This window comes from Syngnathoides biaculeatus, chromosome 7 (genome assembly GCF_019802595.1).
Source record: "Syngnathoides biaculeatus isolate LvHL_M chromosome 7, ASM1980259v1, whole genome shotgun sequence".
In the NCBI taxonomy this organism is placed as follows: domain Eukaryota; kingdom Metazoa; phylum Chordata; class Actinopteri; order Syngnathiformes; family Syngnathidae; genus Syngnathoides; species Syngnathoides biaculeatus.
In genome coordinates this window covers 7,647,931-7,675,305 of record NC_084646.1, presented here as the reverse complement: position 1 = coordinate 7,675,305, position 27,375 = coordinate 7,647,931, and the positions used below count along the sequence as shown (strand labels likewise).

The following is a 27,375-nucleotide window of genomic DNA, read 5'->3' as shown; positions in this document are numbered from 1 at the left end:
GATACCACCCACTGCCAAGGATCCGGGGCAGTCTCCGAGCCCAACCGAAGCACCCCAACCACACCGAAGAGAGGGGAGTGGCCCCCAGCCCCCCTCCACCCGCAAGTCAAGGGAAAGTCAGCGAGCCTGTATCGCAGGGGGACCCAGCCAGGGGGATACCACCCACTGCCAAGGATCCGGGGCAGTCTCCGAGCCCAACCGAAGCACCCCAACCAGTCCGAAGTGAGGGGCGTGGCCCCCAACCCCCTCCACCCGAAGTAGGCGAGCCTGTTTCGTGCGGGACCTAGCCAGGGGGATACCACCCACTGCCAAGGATCCGGGCCAGTCTCCGAGCCCAACCGAAGCACCCAACCACACCGAAGAGAGGGGAGTGGCCCCCAGCCCCCCTCCACCCGCAAGTCAAGGAAAGTCAGCGAGCCTGTATCGCAGGGGGACCCAGCAGGGGGATACCACTCACTGCCAAGGATCCAAGGCAATCCCCGAGCCCAACTGAAGCACCCCGACTGGTCCTAAAGAGAGGGGTGTGGCCCCCATCCAATTGGTACCACCATCTCCACCACCCCTGAAGAGCATGGGGGCCTCACCCGCTAACGGGGCCCAACTCATCAGTCAGCTGGCACTTGAAAAAGGCCAAAGTCCGCCAAAATGGAGCCCACGATAAGTGCCTCTCGTGAGCAGGAACAGGCACCACCAGAGGCGAAGGACCCACAGGGGGATGAGGGGGGGGGGGGGGTGGACCTCGTCCCCATCTCGCTGGTGCCCGACTACCATAAAGCTGCATCTCTGTGTATGGGTGAGGGAGTCCCAGGAATCAAGCCAAGACAAACCTGAATACCCACCCGGACTATTTTAGATTTTAGAAAATGTTATCGAAAAAAGTTGACGAAATACTAAACCAGTAAAACAAACTGCTCACATTTCAACAGAATGTTCTCAAAACGTAATCCAGCAAAACCAAGCGCGTTCCGATCAATCGCAAAATAAGGGCAATTGAGGGTCTTGACTGGTTCGGAACTGCGGCCGCCGGCTTTGTTAGCTTACAAATGACCCCCCCCCCCCGCCCCCCCGAAGCAACACGAGAAGGACGAGAACGCCCCCCCCCTCCCTCCCTCCCCGCCCCCCAGCGCCAAAAGCCTCGTACTGTATTGTATCATCACTAACGACCGCTGTTGATTTGTTTTGGGAACAAGCAAGCAGCGGCTCGGCGATATTACGAGCTCGTTAGACGGCACAAAAGCGATTCGACAACAATACAAAGCATTCTGGTTACGATAAAATTTCCGCCATTTATGATACGATTCACTCTATTTACGATACAATATAATTAAAGATGATTGCGATGTAAATGATTCCATTTAACGATGGGATCATCAGATATGATCAGATCGTAAGATTCAGTGGACTTGCAAAACTAGTCGCTCCAATTATGATTTAATTCATGCCAATTATGATATATTTTTCTCCAATTCTGAGATGATTTCGGAAATTAGGAAAAAACTCACTCCAACGATTATGGGATTCATACTGCAAAAAGAATCAATGATTTACTTTATGAGCTCCGCCAAATATGATTCCCGACAATGATCCACTCCAGTTATGACACCGTTCGGACTAATGATGATATGATTTGAACTAATTATAAGAGGATTCAGTCCAAATTTATCGTAACTTCAAAATGATTCACTTTGTGATTTGATATGATTCACTTTTATTGCAATCAAATACAAATCAGTTCCAAAGCTATTTATGATCACGATAGAATTCACTTCTGATGGATTCCATAATAATACGGTATTTTATGGTATTATTTTAAAATGTACTTATTTTTCGTCTAAATCTGAATATTTGTTTTGCAATTTTCATCCCTTTCCTGAATTGTATCTCGATAAACCGATTTTTGTTCCCAATCCACAAGACAAAACTCTGCATGCTTATCAATTTCGCAACCACCTGCCAACGTAGCAACGTTGTTGACTTCCAAAAATTTCCACTTCCGCTAATTTTAACGTTCAAATATTTCATCCCAACAAAGTTTGAGGCTTGTGGCCAGTGCGCCGAGTGTTGTTGTAACGTAATTAGAAGTTTGTTTAGGTGGGCTCGTGATCCCCCCGTTTCGCGAGACCGCAGGACACTTGAAAGTGTTGATCCGCTGGGGGGGGGGCGGCCCCCCACCTCACCTCGGGCCGTGCAACGCAGGGCGGGGCGGCCCATTGGAGACGCAGCGGGTCACCCCTCCCCAGAAAGGTCACATGGAATATCCCACTGCGATGTTAGAAGTATATGTATTCGATTTTTTTTTTTTTTTTTTATAATCATCCTTTTTTTTTTCCCAAGGGACCTGAGGATACTTATATTTTCCTCCCTCATATTTTATAGTGTGTAATTACACAAAATGTTTGGGGGGTATTTTTATTAAATGTAGAATATTAACTATATTTAAACTTTTCCCCAAAGACACACACATGTTTTTATTTAACTTATATTAATAACCAAGGACATTTGTATATTTTTATTTGTATTTGTGTATGTACTACTATCCTATGATTCCAGGGACCAAGGATGGATTCTTTATTTTATTTTAAATATGTTGGTTATGTTACTCGGACTGTTTTGCTATCTGTTTGATTTATTTAATGATCATAACTTTCAAAGCATCCAAATAATGTCCTTTTATTCAAAGAAATATATATATATATATACATATAATTGCTTTTATTCTTCAAATATTGCAACTTACAAAGGACCCAATCATATTTTTAATTTTTTTAAAAATATATATCATTTTTGTATCTAATGAATGAGGAATATTTATTTAATGTAATGTATCTTTTTTGCTCTACATTTGTACGTGTTTATCGTATTACTATAAGGACAAAATGCTTTAATAAACATCATCTTCATCTTAATATCAATATTATTCGGCTTATTATTATTTTAAAGATACTTTGTAAGAGAGTCAAGGATATTGACATTTAAATTGTATATTTATTTATCTGTATAATTCCATATACATTTTCAAATTTTATTAATAAACGGTAATATTACCATTATACATGTTTTTTTAAGTCAGCCATACAACCTTTCAATGAGAACATATGTAAGTCAGAGTTTGGACATCTCCTACTTTCTGTCGCTCTCGAATGCAGCATCATTGCTGTTCAACGAAATCCCGCCATTTCTAATATTTGTGATTAAAAAAAATATGAGAAGCGTTATCCCCCCCCCCCCACATGAAAACCACAACCCGACCAGAAGAAGAAGAAAAAAAATTACTATATTTTAGGAGTAACAAACTACATAACTAACTTTGGTAATAACTAAATCTACAAGGCGGCACGGTGGATCAGCTGGCAAAGCGTTGGCCTCACAGTTCTCACGGTCGCGGGTTCAATCCCAGCCCCGCCTGTGTGGAGTTTGCATGTTCTCCCCGTGCCTGCGTGGCTTTTCTCCGGGTGGGCACTTCGGTTTCCAACCCGCATCCCAAAAACATGCAACATTAATCGGTCGCTCTAAATTGCCCCTAGGTGTGATTGTGAGTGTGGCTGTTTGTCTCAATATCTGGCGACCAGTTCAGGGTGTACCCCCCCCGCCTCCGCCTCCTGCCGGGATAGGCTCCAGCACTCCCCCGCGGCCCCTCGTGAGGATAAGCAGCTAAGAAAATGGACGGATGGCTAAATCTACAACTTACTTTCATGCTTCGCATTGGACAACGGCGGGACGTACGTCATCGTGGTTTAAATATGTAACGACATACGGTACACGATACAAAAAGCGAAAACGCGGCAGGCGAGCCGGCTGACGACTGAGCGCCAAACAGAAGGATGAGACCGAAAAGAGGCTTTTTTTAAAACCTCCTTAAAGTGACCCGTCGCTTAAGTCAGCCACATTAGTCTAGTATCAGGTGTCCCCCCCCCCCCCCCCCTGCACACACATGCCGCCCCCCACCTGCTTTGAAGACATCTTTCTTGCAGAAAGAATGTGAAATCTTCTCAGTTCTGTCGTGAACGCACAAATGTGCTGAAACCATTTGTTGAGCCCAGTCGCTGAGCAAAACAGCAGCACCTCCACCGGTGAATTATTTTGAAATTGTTCCCCCCCCCCCTCCCCCTTATTGTGCGAGGTTCCGTTTATCGCGAAGAACTAGCGAGAGAAACGCTCGCGTTGATTATGAGAGGCAAAATTGGAACGCGCGACCGCGTGCTTGTTTACGGACCGACTTTTACCCGGGGAACAGACAGGAAGCGCCAACGTAAACAGGTGACGGGGTGACCCCCCCCCCACCCCCCACTCCGCGCCCCCTTTTTCGCCCCCGATAGCCCGGCGATTCAACACACAGCTGATCCGCGCGTTCTCAGTGCGTAAAATCAGCTGTTTGAGAGGCAGGATATAACGTTTCTGCGACCGCTACATTCCTGCGTGTTATTCTACTCTCTGGTTGCCCCCCCCCCCCCCACCAGCACAACATCACTACACTCTTACGCGGGTGGGAGGTGAAGGGGGGTGGGGGGTGGGGGAGTGTGGGTGGTTGGGGAGACACCCACACAGATCGATGAGAGACGGGAGCGCTTGTGTTAAATTGTCGCCCTGCAGGTACAAGTGTGTGTGTGTTGGGGGGGGGCCAGGGGGGGGGGAGAGGAATTTCAGATTAAACATAAAACCCTCCACCATACAAATAAGCTCCTCGGGGGCACTAAACACTGAGTTGACATTTAATGACTCGACGGAGGCACACCTCAAGGAGGTTTGGGGGGGGGAGGGGGGGAAGTGGGCGTTTGGTGCTGGGGCACAGGGGGGCGGCGGGGGGGCCACCGTCATCATTACAATGGCTTTTCGCCATTTCATTTCTTTATGGATTATTTGGACAGTCACGCTTTGAGATTCGAGAGTGACTCGACCTGACTTCAAAACAAGCAGCGGAGTTCGGCAAATATTAAAATATTTTTTTAAAAAAAGAAGCTTCAAAGAGCTTCAGAGCAAAGTTTACTATCAAAAAAAAAAAAAAAAAAAACAAACAAAAGAAAGATACAGCGATGCCTCGGTTCTCGACCACAATCCGTTCCAGAAAACGGTTCGAGAAGTGATTTGTTCGAAAACCGAATCTATGTTTCCCATTACAATGAATGGAAGAAGAAATAATGCGTTGTAAGCCTAAAAAATGGGGCTTTCTAAAGCATTTTTTTTTTTAGCTTTTCCTGATAATAAACTGCACAGTTGAAATACATGTATAGTTTAAATACTTTATATAATAAAATAATTGAAGAAATATACATTTTTTTTTGCTTAAAATGTATGCTTTAGTAATACGCTAGGCTGGGAGCGCATTGGCGTACCTGTAGCGACTCGGCCCCCGGCCTTGTAAACCTTTTTTATTAACAAAAGTGCAGAATCACTTCAAATAAGCAACTTGCTTTCTTTGGAGCCATGATTGGGGGGTTAAGATAAGATAAGTTAAGATAATAAGGAAAACAACAGTCACTACCAGGACACGGCTGTGTACAGAGGCTGCGTTATACAGAATAACAAAAGTGTGCTGGTTGTGCCGCGCACATTATGTCATTTCCGTTTTTTTTTTTTGGGGGGGGGGTGCGTTCGAATAGACAACAAAACGCATCGTGGGTGGGTCAGCTGCTTGCGCCGCGCGCATTATGTAATTTCCAGGTTTTTTCGGCGGCGTGGGAATTCACAACAAAGCGCGTTGTGGATCAGCTGGTCTGGTCGCGCGCAATATCATTTCCGGGTTTTGTCGGGGGCGTTCGAGTACCGATTTTCGTTCGAAAACAGACGCAGAAAAATTCTCAAAATGTTTCATTCGAAAACCGATTTGTTTGAAAACGGGGATGTTCAAGAACCGAACCTTTACTGTAGTCGCATGTCACATATTTTAAACAATGTAGCAATTCAATGTAGCTTTGCCTAAATTTGGTTTAGCTTAATGCTAACAAAAAAAATTAAATTGCCATTGAACAACAAAATGTATGTGGACAGAAAATGTAACAATTCTCACAAGCATATATTCTTTATCCTCTGCGAAGAACTAGTATTACTCAGGAGGTTTGACCGGCTTCATGTGTAGCGATCATGTACACGTCGGTACATTACTGCGCCCGGGTGGCCAAAATCCACACACAGAAGGACGAGCACAATTTCCATTGAAGAAAAACCTATATAATAATGTAATTACTTGATGCTTTTATAACATTTGCTATTAGTGTGATGTTTTTCTTGTTAAAAAAAACATATCTCCAATTATATTTTAGTAGTCTGGGATTTTTTTTTTTTTTAAAGACGAAAGCGATTCAAAAGTAATGCAAATGTTGAGTAATAATTTCAATTCATCTTATTGCTTTCATATGACAAAATATGGTTTGGAAGTGGTGGCGGTGGAAGGGGGATGGGGTGGAACGGGGGCGGGGGTTGTCAGGTCAGGGCAATCAATCATCCGGAGACCACAACCCCCGCCTCCCAACCCCCCACCCCCACCTTGAGGGAGGCAACGTCACTCAGCTCCGCAAACCAAATTTATATTTGCGACGTTTCCCGGCCTGCGGGCGTCCCAAAACGAGGGGTCAACTTTTGGGATTTCCTGAGTGTCGTGGCCAGAAAAGCCGAATAGCTTAAACAAAAGGAAGAAGAAAAAAAAAAAAAAATGTATCACCCAAAAAATCAAATTGGCCACGTCTCGGGGTGCTTCAAAGATGACAGAAATTGTGACGGATCGCATCTCTCGAGTTTGATGACTCAATTAACTCTGATCGCGACACAAGTTTGGAAATTCCACCGTCAACGTTTGTTTTATTTGGCAACGTGCAATTCGGGAGCCAAATTTATCACGAATAAACTTACAAAAAGTCTCAATGAGCCACAGCTGAAAATGTACAGGGTTCGAAGCGGCCATTTTAGGATCAATTTGACCGGTTTCGGGTTTCATTTAAACAATTCGGGCAGAGAATGACAACAAAGTTTGCCGACTCGTCATTAAACGTGAAAAACGAACTCCACAATTTGGAAAATTCAGCCCTCAAAGTCAGTTTCTCTAAACTGTGTGAAACTTGGTAGACGCCGAGAAAAAGTCTCAAGGACCCATGTCGGAAAAGACACAGGAAGTCTGCCATCTTGGCCCGAACCAACCATTTTAGGGACAATTGGACCATCTCCGGGTCTCCTTAGATGGATTTGTGCAATGGTCAGTCACTCGTACAATAACAGCCAATCAGATAGCCGCGTTGTCTTAACTCCTGGCTTGACACGCCCATCTCGCCGTATTGTCCCACGAGCAATGCTGGTTGTCAGTAGCGGGCGCTTGGAAAAGTTAACGTTCCGAAGAAAATGGTCGTCGGGTGCGCTTGTGGAAGGTGCAATTCTGATGAAAGATATAAGGGACACGCTTGATTTGTTTTCCAAAGCCATTTGACGACGTGTCTACGATGGATTAAGGCTTGTGGAAATTTGTAGTTCCGATGATAGTCAATTTTTCTTTCACACTTTATATCTCCAGAAAAATTAGTTCAATTTTTTTCATCTGGTGACGACGGTACAGACTGAGTTAATCACCATCTTTTAAATGCACTTGTAGAAAATTGAACCTAACTCACTTCTCAAGACTACGGTGATATTACTCGTGATCTTTCCAAGTAAAAAGTACTCACCCTGCTTTACACGCGCAGTACGATTCCACTATTTCATCCTATTGGATTTCAATAAGAAGTTTGTGAGGCGTCAAACTTTTTTTGCATCGATCGCCAACGTTTGGCCGTAACTCTGACATTGCGTCCTGCGCCGTCCAAAATCTTAATCCCGCGTACGTATCCTTGGGTGAAATAGTTGCGACCTCTCTGTGGAACTCTCTTGGAGAAGTCTGACGCATTTGGCAAAAAAAAACATACCGCAATATTATCTGGAATACGCGGTAGAGAATGAACTTCAAACATGTTCTGTTCGATCGCCATTTTGGGAGCTGGTGGGACATGGCGAAGGGGGCGGAGCTTAAGATCGCCATCGGAAAGTTCCGTTGGAATCAAATTGGAACCGCCTCTTACTTTGAATTGTGGACTCTTATTTGTGAAACATTTGCCACTGCGTGTGGGCGGCGCATGGCGCTGCAGTCCGATGACGCTAAAAGCATCTCGACCGTTGTGTGTTTGAAAAGGGAAAGGAACGTTTTCAAAGCGCATCAACGGCAACGTAAAAGATGGCCCCGACCCTGCTATCAGCGCTAGCACCCTCGGGGAGTCCGCAGGGGTCAAAGTGCACCTCGGAGATACCCATCAGCTCGCCCCCGCAGACAAAAACATCTGCAGATAACGCGACTCGCGAAGCCGCTCCGCATCAAAGGCGGCGTCCCGGGGAAATTCCAAAGTCGCGGGGAGAGCGTCGTACGACTTGACGAGCGCCAGCCCCGGAAGTCCCGTCCACTTAAAGCGAAAGTCACCTGTGGGTCATTTCATTTCACGCACAGCAATCTCGAAACTCGTTGTCGGAAATAGCAAGGTTTTACATAGCTGCTGACTCAGGAAAACCCGCCGTCCTCAAATGTTTATGTCGCAGTTCCACATCCCAGTAAGAGTTCTTGTAGCTCTTCACCGCAAAAAAATAACAAACATCCATTTAAGAAACGAACAAACTAGATTGACTCGAGGCGAGCGAAGCGCTCGGGAGCCGCATTTTGGACACCGATATTTCCCTCATTGCCCACGGACGGGATTTTCTCGCAATGAGGCGGAAACGAATAACCGCCGAAAATTCTGGCCCGACGGCCGATTTCGCCTATCAGCATGAAATTCATTTGACGTCGTAAAAATAAAAAACAAAAACCCGAAGAAGCAAAACCTGAGGACGAACAAGGAGTCGGCCATTTTGGTCTGAAAAGTGGTCATATTTCACCATTTCTGGGCGTCTTTCGAAAAATTGCCTTTCAAACTTCCGTCCTAACTGCAACCGAATTTTAACCTTGGATGACAAACGAGGGGACGCTAGCAAGATTCTGACTCGCTGGGGCAAAAAAATATGAATACATTTTTTTTAGGCAATGAGATCAAACGCAAGATTGTGGATTTGTTTTTTTTTTTTTAAATCCGTGACGACAAAGCGAGATTTACTCACGGCGTAGGCGTCGTCGGGTTCGTGCATGGTAATGCAGTCCATGCTGATCTGGATTGTGTTCCCCGCCGGGACGTCAGGGGGACCCTCGCCGAACACTGAATGTATGGACGAGCTGGCGTGCAGAAGAAGAAGAAGAAGAAGAAGAAGAAGAGGAGGGGGAGGAAGCAGGAGACAGAGAATGAAATGACAAAGCGTTCCATCTTTCGGTACTGCGGTACGTGGGAACAACAAATTGCTGAATTGCTAAATTTATTTGTAAAGTGTCCAGATTTATAGATGTAAAAGTTTAAATGATGACTTTTTTTTTTTTTTTTTTTTTTTTTTTGGTAAGATTTTGCCATAAAAGAGTACGATCGATGTCAAGAAGGGAGTGTGTGACGAAGACCATCGAACAGGAAATGGAATTGACCGTAAGCTAGCAAAGTCCTACAAGTGGCTGCTTTTCAACGTTTCTTCAGAACAGGACCGCAGCCAGAAATTCTTCGGTGGGGTGGTCAAAAATTTTCTTTGACGGGGTTAGGAGGGGGCGCCACTTAGCTCCGCCCCTGGTTTTGAATTTTCACAGACTATTGCTACTCAAAAAAATAAGAAAGACTGAACTAGAATAAAAATAAAATGAATAGCAAAATTAAACAATGAAATAATACAAAAAATACAATTAAATAAAAATGAAATACAAACTAGAAATATAAAAGGGCAACATTTCTTTGAAATAAAATGTAATTAAAATAATCAGTAAATAAAATGACTAAAGAATAAAATAAAATGTGGAAAACAAAATTACAAGAATATTACTCTTTTATTTTAATAATACTCTTTTCATGTATAAATTCTAAATTAAAAAAATCATTTTGAAATAATTAAAATGTGGACAAGTGAGATAAAAATAGGAAAATTAATTGTTTGAGTCCTGGCTGCAGTAGTAGTAAAAAAATAAAAGTACCTTTTAGAGTAGTCACCATCTTTTACTACTAAAGCACATGCCCCACTAAAAATCAATATGAATAATTGAAGCCATAAATAGACCACCAAGTATGATCCCACAAGTTGTAAACATTTTTTTCAAAGACAACTTACAACACCAATAAATTTGCCGGATAATTTGATATATATATTTTTTTAATTGTGTTTACATGGATCCACTACGTAGTCAAGACATTCTGTAATTTCCACTAACAACCCAGGCTAAATTTGACTCCCGCATGACATACGAAGCTTGTCTCTGAGTCGAGATGTATCACTTCCTTGAGACCAATGACTGAACTAGGTTTGGGGCCATCTTGAGATAGAGCACAAACAGCACGAATTAGTGAAATTATGAATCGTGAACCACGAATATGCGAGGTATGCAGTTGGTTTGCAGTGTCCACCGTGTGAAATTTTGATACAGGTTGTAATAAAACCGTAATTAGAGGTCGGTTGCACTCACTGGTCCAACATGTCAAAGAGCTGGTTGAAGACGTCCTGGCTGAAGATCTCGGCGGTGGGCGCTGTCGGGCCGTGGGAGGAGGCGGCGAGAAAGGGGCCTTCCCTGCGCTCCCTGAGCCTGTTGGAATACCAGACGCAACCATCAAGCAAAAAAAAAAAAAAAAAAAAAATCACCTGCAGTCAGACGTGTCGGATTTCAAAATAAAAGGACACTTCCGGGATGCCACCCGGGCGGCCGCTCGGCCATTGTGAATATTTGCCGCGCGCGTAAAGGGGATCTCGGGGGGCTGAAAGGCGACACCCGCTTCACGGCTCACGCCGCCATTGTCGACGCTCAAGTGGCGCGCGCTCGCATCCCTCCCCAGAGACGTGCGGAATTCCCCCCACCGCCACCGCCACCGCCACCTCCAGCGACAAACACCAGACACCAAACAGCACCGCCACCCCCACCGCTCTGACTCGCGCTATGAGTACAGATGGACGGGCAAAGCCGAGCGTAAACTATTTCAAGGGCCGCTGGAATTTCCCCTGCCGGTGTCAACAAAACACATGCAGATAACGCCAAATAGATATTATGCCGTGTGCAGAGTAAAAAATAAAAACATTATTTAAAAAAACAAACAAAAAAAAAAGTGTGACGTGGATCTCTTGGATTTTGATTTGACCGGTGCCCCACCAAAATACATATTTTTAAATACAATTCCCCCCCCAAATATTTAAAAACATAATTTCTAATTTAAAAAAAAACAAATAAAAGATTCAATTAAATTACAAATGCATTTTGTAAAAAATATGAATTAAAAATGTCTAGGAAAATGAAGAAAATCTACAAATCAATTGCTAATTTAATAAAACTAGCAATGAAATACCATTACATCATAACTTAAAATAATGAAATGAATGTAATAAAAAGGAAAAAGACAGCAATGTTAAAAAAAATAAATGTAATAAAAATAAAAACAATATATTGATCAAATAAAAGCATAAAATATTATTATCCAATGCACATAAAAATGAGGAAATAAGATGATTAAAAAGGGAAACTACAGCAAAGTCACAATACAAAAATAAAAGTTCAAAAAACAAAGAATTAAATATGGAACATTTAATATATGATGCATTTGGGGATGGAGTATGTAAATATGAATTGTAAATTTGTCAAATTTAATGTATGTAGGTAAATAAATGTAAATTGCCAAAAATAAATTGTAAATATGATTAAAACTAAAATAAATACAAACTACTGGTATGTAAAAACAGTTAAGAAAACGGAACTTAAAAACAGATTTTTAAAAAATACATAATTTTTAAAGCCTTTTAACCCATCCATATGGCAGGGAGCTGGAGCATTAGTAAAAAGACCGGAGTGGAAACTGGGATCACTTTAAGAATTAAATTTAAAAAAAAAAAAAAAAAAAAAATGAGATGAATGCACTTTGTGCTAATCAAGCCCAAAAACTATGACGCAAAACTCGGGCAACAAAACAAAAGTGAAGCAATGATGGAGGACGGTGAGGTGGAGTCCGAGGGGGACGACTGGGAGTCTTTTCGGTGTGGTTGAACCTGCTGACCTTTGCCAGGTCAAAGTCCATCGCGTACAATTCGCCCAAGGGATATCTAGAAAAATCTTAACCGTCTCTCTTTTGGATCTGGATTGACCAGTTAAAAATATGATTAATTCATGTGCAATTAAGTAGATTTGGCACAAATTGTGTACCGATCTCTCTCGGAGGAGTCTGTCTTTGACGAACCACTAAAACCGATCAAAAAACTGTAAATGTTTTTTCTTCCGCCATGTCAAAAAACTATCTGTGCGCCACTAGCTTGGTGCATTTAAAGGGAATGAGATGAGCTGCTTTGATTGGACAGGATTGAAGTCGGCTGTGAAGTCGCCCACACCAGCGCAGACGTCCCTCACAAAATAACCAAGTTTAGGCCGAACCAATCTCCTGGCATAGTTTCACCAAGCGCAATCCAGGATAGTGTCCGTTTCTTTTTGGATACAACTTCTTGAAACTTTAATCTACGTTTTACTCATGATAAATGTGCCTACCTCATTCCTTGTCGCTAAGTAAAATTGGCCTCGAACCTGAATGAATATATTTTACTTATTTTAGGGTATATGGTTCTACGGGTCGTCGTGAGCAAATGGTTTCGAAAATGACCAATTCAAACTAAAATGGCAGATTTCACAAAACCTTTCGGGCATTACTTTTTGCGACTTTTTTGGGGGGGTCAACTTATGATAAACATTCCTACCAAATTTCATGTTGCCGAGTAAAAATGGCTACGGGGTCCGAGTTTTCCCAAAAAATCCCAAAGCCAAATTTGGGAGCAAAGTCTCCCCCTAATGACCAGAATTAGGGTGATTTTCGGGTGTTTGAAACAGGTAGAGGGAGTCAAGTGACGGCTGTCTTTTGTTTGTCTGGGTGCGGGTGTCCCGTTTCCCCAGCCGGCCCGAGGCGGAGGCTGTCCGGCCTCCACTTAAAGACCCCCAGACGGGGGACGGTTGGGGGGGGGGGGGGTTCAGAGGTCAACTCTAAAAACAGGGTCGGGCCATTGTCTGCGATGAAAATGCAATCACAACAAACAGAGTTCTGCCGGCTTCTCCAGTGTCCTTATTAATCACTTGTTCAAAGATGTCAGCCCAAAAACTTACCCCACCCCAAAGCCACCCTCAAAAAGGACAACACGACGGCCAAACAAAAGAAAGCCGCAGAGTTTCTCCCGCACTTATCCGCTGACTCCTGCCGCACAAGTGAAACAGTCTAGAGTCAAATCCTCGCTTCAGGTGTGGAATGCAAAGACGAACCGCTAGCAGCACCAGAACCACCGCGCAACGGCGATTGTAGCTCGAAGCTGATTAATTGCCAGTCGGGTGTTTTGGCATTAACAACACGGACCTTTCAAAACTAGGAGCGCTTCAAACGTGGGGATATATTTAACGAAAAAAATGAGCACGTCTATCCTCCAATATACAAAAACAGATGGCCGACGAACGGCCTACGTTAGCTTTCGGCTAACGCTAGCTGACAAACGGATTAAACGCTTCATGTCAGCTGTCAACGACTTCAGACATCTTGGAAAAAAAGAAAAGAACCTCCTTTTTGAGCTCTTCTTCCTCCTTCCACTTGCCCCGCCCCCTGCAGACTCACCCATCCAATCACAAATCACAGTCAGATCTTATAAAAGTCTTTGCGACGACTCACACAAACTAACTGCAGATTTGCAAGAATAAAAGTTCCATCTTTATTCTCGTGATTTTTTCCCCCGTTTTTCCTGCCTGTGTCGTTCTTTTATTCCATCACACAATACTAACGTTTCTTTTATGAAGAATGACTTTTTAAAAGTAATTTTTGTTCCTCTGACTCCTACCGCCCCTGCCCTCCCCAACGCTCATACTGTAATAATGAAAAATAGCACTCATAATATCACTTTTCTCAAAAATGGACAAAACGCAAACTTTCCTCGTGAAAGCAAGAACAAGTGATAATTTACAAGCGACAATTTGAACAGAAGAGCCTTCCGGAACGTTCGTGCGTCCATCTTCTATCGTGCAATTGTTTTTTTTTTTCTTTTTTGCTTTTTCATTTCTGCTACAATAACAGATAATACTGCATGGAAACCCTGTCACAAAAAGCCTCTAGATGAGTCATATTTTATTTTTTTGCAACTGCGTTGTTTATGTGCAAGTATTTATCAGCTAACATTTGACAGCGTTGCCCTGCGAGTGGCTGGCAACCAGTTCTGGGTGTTCCCCGCCTCCTGCCCGTTGGCAGCTGGGATAGGCTCCAGCACTGCCCGCGAGGATAAGCGGCTATGAAAACGGATGGATGGACGGACATTTGACAGCGTCGTCAGGCATTGGTAAAAAAATGCTCTGCGTGTGGACGACATCCACATGCACTTACAAATTCTCTAAAAGCATAACAATCGCTTTTTTTCCCTCAACACATTTTCAGAAATATGTAATTAAATTTTTTTATCAGCAGAATTTAAACAGATTTGACATTGTGCAGTATACTCGCTAAAAGTCTTCCGCACGGCAACACTGACATTTAAGCATCCTTTTTTTTTTTTTTTTGGTTTTGCTTCCAATATATGTTGAATTTATGCTACAATTTTAACAGCTAACATTTTTCATAAAATAGTGGTACACATTTACAATTTTTTTTTGCATTCATTAAAGAAAGAATTTCAACACTGACAGAGTGCTGAGGCACTGACAAAAAAAAAGTCACTAGCATGGCAAAACTGACATGCACAAACCCTCTAAAAGCATAACTTTTAAATTAAATGAAATTTATAACAATAAAAAAACTAAAATAAGTACATTAATTTGAAATTTTCTTTCCTGTGAACGGCAATTGTATCATGTTTAATGTTAAAAATGGGTCCACGTGGCTACGACAGCCGCTTGACGCCGCCTAACACGTGCACTTCCGCTTGTCCGGCCGTCGCGGTCCACGCTTAAAAATAATCCCGAGCGCGGCGGCGGTGGCGGCAGCTGCCGGAGCAGGCGGACGCAACTGTTGCCGGGTGGCCTTTTGCAGGGGGGGGGGGGGGGGGGGAATTCCCGGCCATCTTCAATATTTTTAACGTTCAATTCGACATCTTTTCTATTCAAAACGCTCAATTGCAACAGTCAATTACCGTGCGCTACGTTAGCCGCGTTAGCATCCCCCGCGGGCCTGACTTACCGGTGAAAGGGAAAATCGGGGTAGTACTGCACGGCCGCGTAGGGCGAATTCATGCTGTCATGCCAGACGGACAAAAGTATGAAAAGGTTCTACTCGCACCGCATCGAGACCCACCAAAGTGCGAGAACGGCGTGGAGAAAAAGACGGCTATAAATAGAAAATCATCAGCGTTTAAAGTGCCTCGGGGTACAGTGCAGAGTGCCGAGTGTTGTGAGATGGGTTTTGAATTTAGGTATTTTGGCTTCATGAGGGGGAGGGGCTCGATTGGGCACCACGACCAATCGGCGGCTACGCTGGTGTGTGCCGCATATTACTCGCAAAACACGCAGTTGCTAGGATATACGTGTCGTGCCAAGTTGACCCTGTTGCCCCAACACACACACACACACATACATGCACACGCACACACGATAGCCCTGTCAGTGCGTGTTTGTCGTCTTTGTTTGTTTGCCTTAAGCGTATAATGCTTATTTAAATATGAGACAATAAATACGTTATCGCTTGCTCTCAATGTATTTTAAGCGCGTGGAGGGCAAACTGAACCCGGTGTAGTACAAAGAGTGACCTGCGAGAGGCAGCGGTGTGCCGCACGCTGCCAGAAAATACAAAAGAAGAAGCCTGCAGATGAATTTCTTGAAATTTTTCAACCCTGCGCATTATCTTCAAGAAGGTGATGACAAATCGGCGTTCTGAAAACTAATAATAAACAACAAAATGTGTCCAAAAGACGCCATAAGCTAGCCAGCGGGTAAGCACACGTAACTAAATCGCTTTTCCCTGACAAGAGACGGCGCACCTCCTTTCCTCGACGCACACCATATTTTATTTTTTTTTTAAAAAGCTCAATTAAAAGTGCCATGTTCAATTATGCAAAACAAAGAAAATTAAAAAAAGAAAATAACCAAAAACAAAAGCTACCGCAAGCTAGGCACACTTCGCTGAGCCACCGATTTCCCAAAAGCGATGGCGCATCGCCTTCAGGCAGCACCGACTGCCGGATATATATATATATGTATATATATATATATATACATATATATATATTTATATATATATACACATATATATATATATATATATATATTTACACAATAAAGCTGATTCTGATTAATGCGTCCACACCACAAAAATAAATACATAAAGGAACAAAAGCCAATTTAAAGGCTCTTTAATGATGGAAACCAACAACAAGAAGAAGTGACCAAAAAAAGCTAATTTGTTGATTTTCAACATCCAGAGATGGCACATTTTTGCCTTTTTTGCCAACAAACTTACAGTCATAAAAAAGGATAAATAGTTTGGATATTTTATATCAATTGTATTTAATTAATTAATTTTTAGATTCTTTTGTATTTTTACATATTTTTAGCATTACGACAAACACCCCCTCTTTCCCTGACATACCCTTAAAAAAAGTTGCAAATTCAATGTTCAAACATTTGACAAAAATGCATCAACTAAATAAAAGTTGACTTTCGAACCCCCCTCCCCCCGTACAAACCCTTAAAAACACAAATTTTCTTTTTATTAAAACAATCTAGACACTGATTTCAGAGGACTGGTTTTGATCATTCCGACGGATGTAGCGCACCCACTTTTTCCCGAACTGACCCATAAAAGCAGTCAAATTTGAATATGATAAAGAGCAAAATTGCTAGCATTTTTATTTAGCGCAATTTATACTCCCAGAAGCGAAACGGACGATTACGACCATCCCGACAGAGACCGGACGGGGGATGGGGGGTGGGGCCTCTCCGGCTGGTTACGAGCCGCCAACCTTCGCTCTTGAACCCGCTCCGCGTCGGGCCTCGAGAAGGGGCCGGTATGTAACTTTTGAGTCCGCGCAGCGAGCGTAGTTTTTCCGCCGCATTATCGAGCGGCCTCTCCCGACGTCTCGGGCATGAGAGTGTAAACCAAGAGGTGCCGCCGAGATGGGCAGCAGGTGAATCAGAGGGCTAAAATAAAAACGGCAGGCCGGGGTCGCGGGTGGGGGAACGGCAAATAAATAGATGCCGAGTATCCGGGCGACCGCGACCTCTGGGATGCTTCCTTCTCCTCCGTCTTGTGCAACTACCACTACGTACCGCGTAGTACATTGATCTGGGATCAAAAATATTTCATACTTTCACCGAGGGAGTTGTGTTCATTTCGAGAAGGCCTGCGACAACGTATCAATATTCCAGTCTACTTGTCGCCCTGTTTGTTTTTTTTTTTTTTTTTTATTTGCCATCAGAATCAAGACTAAAATCAATCGTTGTGACTTAAATCTGCCCTAAATATTTTTGATAAGCTAATTTGAATGTAAATATTCACCTTGACCTGACATTTTCATTCAGTCAAAGTGGAGAAAACTGTAAATATGTAATAAGGATAAATTTGATGTTCAACTTTCATCAACCTTTTTGTATTGTTATTCGGATAACAAAATCTATTTAGCATTTTCGGGCGGCAACAAAATCATGTAAAAACATTTTTTTTTTTTAAATCACAGAATGATGTGATTCATGCAGCAAAATCTAGTAACAATCTCTGTTGTTTTTGATTTATATGATAGAATCTCATTCAAATCTCATTATTATACCAACACACATATATATCTCCTTACATCCATCCATTCATTTTCTGAGCTGCTTATCCTCACAAGGGTCGCGGGAGTCCTGGAGCCTATCCCGGCTGTCAACGGGCAGCAGGCGGGGTACACCCTGAACCGGTTGCCAGCCAATCGCAGGGCACATCGAGACAGATAACAGTCGCACTCACAATCACACCTATGGGCAATTTAGAGTGTCCAATCAATGTTGCATGTTTTTTTGGAATGTGGGAGGAAACTTGGGTGCTAGAAGAAAACCAACGCAGGCACGGGGAGAACATGCAAACTCCGCACAGGGAGGCCAGGATTTGAACCCCGCTCCTCAGAACCGCGAGGCCAACGCTCTGCAGCTGTGCCACCGTGCTGCCCATTGTCAGTTATAAAGAGAAAAACTAAATCCCACTGAAATCCTGATAATACGTCATTAACATTTTGTGATCCATCATATTTGTACAACAAAATGTCAGTTAAAATATTAAAATTGTCACGTTATCTAAAATATATCAAACGTGAGCCTTGTAAGATTGATAACTAGAAAACGTAATGTATGCTCTATGGGTAAAAATCCTCCTAAAATCTCACCGTTAACGTTATTCATGTGAGCAAATTGTTAAAATTTCAACATCATTTGACAAAATCCCATTAAATTCTCAGCATTATTCATAAAACAAAACCCTTTTCCACTCACAACAATACGTTAGTAATTTTACAAAATCCGATAAAAATGTCAGCACTATGTTATTGATGTCAAAATCACATTAAAATAGTGTTAACATCTCCAAAATATGCCACATATATACTAAAATCCCATCTTAATGTCACTTATACAACAAACTCAACATATTGCCGTGATTCCCGGCCTACGGAGCGCGCCTGGTTATAAGCCTCACCCACTACATTTGTAAAGGAAATACCATTTGGTACATACATGCGCCGCGGCCATGTAAAAGCCGCAAGTGCCCACATTGAAACACGAGATATTTACAAAGAATGACGGTACACAGAAAGAGTTTAACGCTAGCCTGGCACTAACACAAGCGAGGTCCTAACGCTAACGCTAGCGCTAGCGCGGCGCTGAGGCTAGCACGCCGCTGACAGGGCCAGTTAAAAAGAAACTTGCAGGGAAAAAAATCACTGAGACACGCTCGTTCGAGTGGCCCCTTACGGCCGTTAGAAAAGATGCACAAATTAGCCGCATCACCGCATAAACCGCAGGGTTTTAGCCTGTGAAAAAAGTCGCGGCTTGCAGGCCGTAAAACGCGGTATTTGCAATCCACAACCCTGTTAATATGCTAGCGTTGTTACCGATAGGGCTAAACCCCAGTAAAACCCAGCTAATATCCCGATATTAACGTTATTTACACAGCAAAATCCCGTTAATGCGGGAGGACGACGCGACCTGCCATTAAATGAGATATTTTTACGAGGGCCGACACTTGACACGCTTACATCATTAATTACGCGAAGGCCCCGGACAGCGGCAGCTCGTCACCGGGCCTCGATTACTTCATTTGACATGCATGTGCGTGCGTTTACGACTTGGCGGCTACGTCATGCTGTCATCGAGCATCGCGGGTGGGTCGTCGGCCGCGCGGCCTCCCCCCCCCCCCCCCTTTGCCGTACCCTGACAAAATAAACTTTAAATGGGGCGTAAACGGCTTAATCCGCGTTGTCTAATTGTGCCGCCGCCGTGATAGAACCCGTTCGCACGGGTCCAACGCAGTTGGGCCGGCAGCTGACGGAAGCTAAGCGACGGCTGTCAGTCATCGCGGAACGTCACTCTCACGCTGTGTATGTGTGCGTTTGGGGGGGGGGGGGGGGCGCATTATATGGACATACTTGAGTGCGTGTGTGTGTGTGTATATTCCACCGGGTGACTAATGCAGGGGAAATCCACATGAGTCAAAAGCCCCAGTGTCCGATGCAGCGCCCGATAATTTATGGCCTATACGCTAAAACTGCCTGGCAACCCCCCCCCCCCCAACCCTCCACCCCGCATTGTCCCCCCCATACCCGCCCAATGCGATATTCTCGCTGGGAATACGCTAAAAGCAACGCCGAGCGCAACAACGGCGACTATTTGGCCGCCTAATGAGCTCGTAACGAAAATATGCGAGGTGCGCGGCGCTGGCATTTCCGCGCGTTCGTTTTGCGAGTATTTCGGTCCGTCCCCTTAAAAGTTTGCCGATTTAACTCCCCGGCGGAACACTCGGCATGTCGGGTTCTTCCTGCAACAAAAAAGCAAGATTAAATCCCGCATTATCATTCACATGACAAAATGATAAAAATGCATGAAAATCTCAACGCTGTTATTTTGACAACAAAATCCTTTTAAAATCTTAACGCTTTTGTTTATACCGCAAAATTTGCGGCATCATTTATGTATGTAACAATGCCCCACAAAATCTTAGCACTATATCGGTTGAATGACAGTTTGCCGTCGTTAAAATCCCAACAATGTTATTCCCACGACAAAATCTAGTCTACAAGAAATTTCTGGAAAAATCTCATCCTGATTATTTCTGCGACAAAATATTTTTAAAACATCAGCGTTATGTTGTAGGATTTACTGTAATTATGAAGTGATTAGGATTCATTCCAATGGAGCTTTCCGACTTGTCAATCACTCGTACAATAATAGCCAATCAGATAGCCGCGTTGTCTTAACTCCTGGCTTGACACGCCCATCTCGCCGTATTGTCCCACAAGCAATGCTAATTGTCAGTAGCGGGCGCTTGGAAAAGTTCATGTTACGAAGGAAATGGCCCTCAGATGCGCTTGGGGAAGGTGCAATTCTGATGAAAGATATCCTGCTAGGTTACAAGGGGCCCGCTTGATTCATTTTCCAAAGCCCTAAAACACGGTTGACGAAGTGTCTACGATGGATTAAGGCCCGCGGAAGATTACGATTCCACTATTTTATCCTGTTGCATTTCAATAGGAAATTTGTGAGGCGTCAAACTTTTTTCGCAACGATCGCCAACGTTTCGCTGTAACTCTGACATTGCGTCCTGCTCTGTCCAAAATCTTAATTCCGTGTACATATCCTGGCGTGAAATAGTTGTGACGTCTCTGAAGAACTCTCTTGGACAAGCCTGACGCATTTGACAAAAAAAAACATACCCCAATGTTATCTGGAATACGCGATAGAGAATCGACTTCAAACATGTTCTGTTCAGTCGCCATTTTGAGAACTTGTGGGACGTGGCTAAGGGGGCGGAGCTTAAGATCGCCATCGGAGAGGTCCATTATGAACAACGTGATAATCTATCCCTTTTCCAAGCCGCTTATCCTCACAAGGCTCACAGGAGTGCTGGAGCCTATCCTAGCTATTTTTTGGTGAAACCCGGATTATAACCGGAACTGGTCGCCAGTCAGTGGCACGGAATATTTATTCTAGCTATGACGTGATATATTTCACTCCAAATATGAAGGCATACGACTCATTCCAATGGTGATGCGATATGATTCATTGCAAATACAATTCGTACCAATTCTAAGAATCACTCCAACAATGATTAACGTGTTCACTCTTAATAATGATGTGGTTCTTTTCGTTTGAACTACAATATGTTATGATTCACACCAATCGCGATCCGATTGACTCAAAGCACGCTGCGATTCACTGACTCTTAATCTGAATGAATCCAAATCGAACGCGACTCAATTCATGAAAATTCTGACGCGATTCGATTCCCTCCAATTACGCCGTGATTCCCTCGAGTGACACTGAAAGACATATCATTGGCGCATTTCTAATAACCGCCAACTGACAAGAAAAGAACGTTTTCATTTTTTTGAAATGATGTTTGAATGTCAAGTGACGTGTGACACACTTCTTATAACCAGTGGCGTTGGTTTTGTTTTCCACGTTACCAATTCCCACGGTGCCATGGAGGTTTATTTACTTCTGTCACACGGGCGACTCCGTCACGTGATATTATGTTGCCGTCGCGTTTGGGAAAATGAACGTTGCCTGCGGCGGGAAAGAAAGCGATGAGTCAGAGTCCGCTCATTCAAAAGAGGAGGCGTATACTTCATAGAAAACATTTTTTTGGTTTTTTGTGTTTGTGTATGTGAAAGCTTCTGAGTAACCATTTGCCATAGACCCAAGTACGCGGTATACTAGATAAGTCACGATTAAATACCGGTACTTTGATTTACGGCTAAACATAAACGCTACAAATGGTGATAACATTAAATCCAATTATTTTCGATTCTATTCTTTGGCTCATTGTTGTTTGTCAGATGCCTACATATGAAAAATACATTTAAATAAGGCATTGTAGTTTAATATTTGAATTTACTTAAAAGGGAACTGTGTTGTTTTGGTCACTTTTTTGGCCAGTGCATCAAATTCTGATGTTAGTTTTGTTGTGACAATTCTCAGAACAGCAAAGTGGGAGGAATGTCACTTATCCACCCCCCCCCCCCAAAAAAAAAAACGCCAAAAACATTAATTTAACTGTAACCATAATTTGGTAACAAAGCCATGCAAGTTACAGTTACATCAACGATTACTTTTGCATCATTGGTGTGCTGTGAAGTGTAACAAATTCCTATGCTCGTGGGAAAGTACAGAGAAGGTCAGAAGTAGCGACTTTGTGTCTTTGTAGACCGAGAGAAAGCCGAGGACAGAGTACCGAGAGAGGAACTGTGGTACTGCATGCCAAAGTCTGGTGTGGCGAAGAAATATATTTGAATAGTACAGGACATGTATGGTGGCAGAAGAACAGGGGTGAGATGTGCCGTAGGTGTGTCAGAAGAATTTAAGGTGGAGGTGGGACTGCAGCAGGGATCTGCGCTGAGCCCCTTCCTGTTTGCGGTAGTGGTGGATAGGCTGACAGACGAGGTTAGACGGGAATCCCCTTGGACCGTGATGTTCGCAGATGATATTGTGAGATGCAGTGAACGCGGGGAGCAGGCAGAGGAACTATTAGAAAAACGGAGGTACGCGCTGGAAAGGGGAGGAATGAAGATCAGTCGAAGTAAAACAGAGTGAATGAGAGAGGCGGAGGGGGGAAGAGTGAAGTTCCAAGGAGAAGCGATAGCGAGGGTGGATGACTTCAAATACTTGGGGGCAACAATACAGAGCAACGGTGAGTGTGGTAAGGAAGTGAAGAAACGGGTCCAAGCGGGGTGGAACAGCTGGCGGAAGGTGTCTGGTGTTCTATGTGACAGAGGAGTCTGCCAGGCAAACGAGGGAGAGGAAGATCAAAGAAAAGGTTGATGGATGTGGTGAGGGAGGACATGAGGACTGCGGGTGTTAGAGAGGAAGATGCACGAGATGGGCTTGGATGGAAAAAGATGACACGCAGTGGCGACCCCTAACGGGACAAACCAAAAGAGGAAGAACAAGAAGCAGTTCAGTTATTCTGTTAGGGTAATGCATCACTTTACTCTTTTGCATTGCAGCACAACCTGGTGGAACCAATTGGCATTTCAGAAAAGGTTCAATAAATATAGACGACTTTGGTGTGATTCGGGCAATTCTCTACCAGTCTTTCGCGGGCAGAAGTGAAATGGTCAACGGGCCGGATGTGGCCCGCAGGCCGTAGTTTGCCCACCCTTGTGCTAACCACTCGGTCACTTTCCAGCCAGGCGTCAAATCGTGCCAATGAAACAAAAACATCAAACTGTAAACTTGCGCCTCTGCAAACAAGTAAAACTGGATTTGTCCCCCCCCCCCTCCTTTCTCTTCCCGAAGACGCTTTTTTTTTTATTTTTTATTTTGTCTTGGTAAACGCAATCCACAATTTCCTCCACCCGCTGCCAAAAGTAAGGATCACGAGTCAAACCGTTGAAATCTGTCACTGAACCTGTTTTAAGCCGCCGTCTTTTTTCCGTCGCAGTCGACGCTTGGCGCGGTCTTAATGACTCGGAACATGACCAACAGTTTAGGGGTTTCCCCCTCCCCCACAAAAACAACAAAAACAGTCAAAATAGAAACGCGTGGTCGAAGACGTCCACTTCGGATCAGCCGACAGGATACCGATTTACGACGGTCATGGCTACGTTTGCTGCACATCAATTATTGTCATTTTTACTAAAAACTGACAGAAGCCTCGTGGGCCAGGGATTCAAGATGGCACCGCCGCGTTCGAGCGCCTGGTTGTTGCGGCGTGGAAAAGCCCCACAAGGACACGGTGAGATCAATTCCAGCAACTGGAGGTTTTTACGTGCGTCCACGGATAAGAAAGATGCTAGATGAAGGAGCATCAATTTTACCTGGTCCCAGAACTACAGTGAATACTCGGTTCTCGAAAGTCTCCGTTCTCGAACAGATCGGTTTTCGAACGAAAATTTTGAGATTTTCTTGCTTTTGTTTTCAAACGAAAATCGGTACTCGAACGCCTGCGACAAAACCCGGAAATAACGCAACCTCTGTACGCAGACGTGGGAAATATCGATTCGGTTTCCGAACAAATCGGTTCTCGAACCGCCTTCTGGAATGGATTGCGGTCGAGAACCGAGGTCGTACTGTATTATTTGATACACAATTGAACATTCTTCTGCCTTATTTGAAGCTTTGTATATTTTTAAATTTTTTATTCCAATTTTGTTCTCTGCAGTTTGTCAGATTTTTTTTTTTTTTTTTAAATTTGAGATAAATTCACTTCATATTGTGAGATAAAATCTTGGCAGATCTACATCCAGTATATTAAAAAAAACACATTTAAAAGCTAAAAATGTAAAAACATTTTTTTTGCCATGTTATGCTAGAATTTAGAATTGAAGAAAATGCTAACCCGGTTCAAATCCTCCCTGGCCGCTAATCCCTAATCCAACGTCGCTATAGGCGCATCAATTTTACCTGGTCCTCGAACTACAGTAAATACTCTGTTCTAGAACCTCTACGTTCTCGAACAGATCGGTTGTATACCAAAAATTTTGAGATTTCTTTGCTTCTGTTTTCAAACGAAAAACAGTACTCGAACCCCTGCGACAAAACCCGTAAATAAAGCAACCTCTGTACGCAGACGTGGGAAATATCGATTCGGTTTCCGAACAAATCGGTTCTCGAACCGCCTTCTGGAACGGATTGTGGACGAGAACCGAGGTTGTACTGTATTATTTGATGGACAATTGAAAATTCCTCTGCCTTATTTGAAGCTTCGTATATTTTTTATTTTTTCGTTTCAATTTTGCTCTCTGCAGTTTGTCAAATTTTTGTTTTAATTTTAGATAAATTCACTTCATGTTGTAAGATAAAATCTCGGCAGATCTACATCCTGTATATTTAAAAAAAGACACATTTTAAAGCTAAAAATGTAAAAAAAATTTTTTTGCCATGTTATGCTGGAATTTAGAATTGAAGCTAACGCTAACCCGGTTCAAATCCTCCCTGGCCGCTAATCCCTAATCCGACGTCGCTATAGGCGGCGGGTGTGGGGGGGGACGGCCCAGAATTCGGACACGGGCGATGATGCTTGACACGGCGCGAGCAGCTGGCCGCCGCGACCTGCTTCAGCATTTCTGCGCGGTAACCCGATCGTTCCGCGCTCGAAACTCTCAGAAAGATAGCGCATGACGCAAAAGTCGCGGAGCGGTGTTTGGCACAACGGCGGCCGGCAGTATCCCGGCAACAGCCCCCGGGGCGACGGGTGCCATTGGCGCACCCGTCAACCCCCCCCCCCACCCCCCGGGCCTATTAAAAAGCATTTCTCGCCGAGGGTGCAACGACGCGAAGCAGACACGTTAGCCGTGAGCTTACACTGGGCCGCGTGTAATCCAAGAGAGGGGAAGTTCAAGTGTCCTTTGTCACCGGATCCATATTTTAAAAATAAAACATGCTGTCCATGTTGCGGGACGCTCGGGAAGAAAGAGAAGCATTCCGCAGGGTCGCCGATGAGAAGACGGATGCGCGGGTACAAAGACGGAAATACAACCAAAACTAAGGAAGGTGGCGGAGATGGAGACATTAAAGGACGCTAATAAAAATAAATCTAGTCGATATTCACATTTACAAGAGCAGGGAATTTGTCTTGATCTGCGTGACCCGGGTCAAACGTTTTGGGTCACCTTCCACATGGTTCTGACAGTACTGCCCCGTTCCTCAGGCTCGCGCGTGCCTTTTCAGATCTGCCCACAGATTTTTGTCGGGATTGAGATCGGGACTTTGTGAGGACTTTGTTATCCTCAAACCATTTTGGCAGGATGCTTCGGGTCCATTTGCAAGACCCGTTTGCACCCAAGTTTTGGCTTCCTGGTTGATTTCTCGAGATGTCTCCTCAGTATCTCCATGAAACGTTCGTTCTTCGTCGATTTTAAGAAGAGCTCCAAACAAAATGATCGCCTCCACGTTTCACAGTGGGGACGGTGTTCTCAGGTCGACAAGCTTCCCCGTTTCTCCTCTAGAATGTAACTTTGGTCATTATGCCCAAACAGCTCCAGTTTAGTTTCAATCAGACCACCGGACATGTCTCCAGAAGTTCTTTGTCTCGGTGTGTTTTTGCAAATTGTAATCTGACTTTCTTTGTTTCTTGCCCTTCAGCCTACGTTGGTGCAGGACTTGTTTCGATGTGTCTTCACGAGGTCCTTAGCTTTTGTTCTGGGGTTGATTCGCACATTTCGGCCCAAAACGTGTTCATCTCTGGGACACAGAACCAGTCTCCTTCCTGGGCGGTGTGATGGATGGACATTCACATGATGTTTATACTATTAGTTGTTTGAACAGATGATCGTGGCACCTTCAAGCATCTGGAAATTGCACCCAAGGATGAGCCAGACTTGTTGCGTTCCATGATACTGTCTTTGGTTTTTCTGGCCAGATTCTTTTGATTTTCCCATGATTTCAAACAAGTATGCAGAATGTTTGCGGTGCGGCCTTAAATACATCCCCAGCTGTGCCGTCAATTAACTTGCACGTTGTCAGTTAGCCTATCAGGAGCTTCCAAAGCCACGACATCATCATCTCGGCTTCTTTATGCGCTTTAAAGATATTGTACTTTTTGTGGATGTAAACTTTGACCTCTAAGAAAATAATTTAAAATTATGTAAGAAATTGTCATTATTGTGAACTTTAACATAATTTAATAATTTTGGTGATCCTGACTGACCTGAAACAGGAGCGCTTTAGTCTGATTTGACTTCGGTGAGACCACACGAGAAATGTTTGTTTTTGCTCAGTGTATGTAAACTTCTGTGTTCAACTGTAAGTATCAGAATATATATAATAAAAGCAGAATGAAGTAAAACTGCTTACTTAATATGTAAACATGATACCATACCATGATGATTCAAAATGATTCAGTCCAACAGTTACACAACGCAATTCATCTATTTATGATGCAGTTCACTCTCATTACAGTATGATTAACTGCAATTATGATACCATGCGATTTACTACAATAATAATGTGATGTGGTTCACTCAAATTACAATAGCATACACTTTTTTTCCCCGATAATCAAAGCGATACGATTGATTTCGATTATGTCGATGCGGCACTCGGTCCAAATACAATACGATGTGAATCAGTTCACTTCCTTTCCAGTAAAATTCACTCCAATTATGGTGAGATTCAATCCAATTACAATATGGTTCACTGTAATTATA

The 27,375-nt window shown here is 43.5% G+C and overlaps 1 protein-coding gene across 3 annotated transcripts in view; it reads right to left on the bottom strand.

Annotated features, from left to right (window-relative positions):
- The window catches only part of tp63 (tumor protein p63), a 50,279-nt gene extending 36,692 nt beyond the window's left edge, over nt 1-13,587 (bottom strand). For 2 of the 3 annotated variants that reach the window (XM_061826369.1, XM_061826370.1), the window contains exons 1-2: nt 10,529-10,653; nt 9,100-9,211 (exon numbers count right to left, since the gene is read on the bottom strand). In XM_061826369.1, coding sequence (XP_061682353.1) covers nt 9,100-9,211; nt 10,529-10,539 — 123 coding nt within the window. In that variant the 5' untranslated portion in view covers nt 10,540-10,653. Of the gene's footprint in view, nt 1-9,099; nt 9,212-10,528; nt 10,654-13,430 lie in introns of those variants that run through there. The other variant, XM_061826366.1, reaches the window with a different exon arrangement.
- Nucleotides 13,588-27,375: the final 13,788 nt, after the last annotated feature.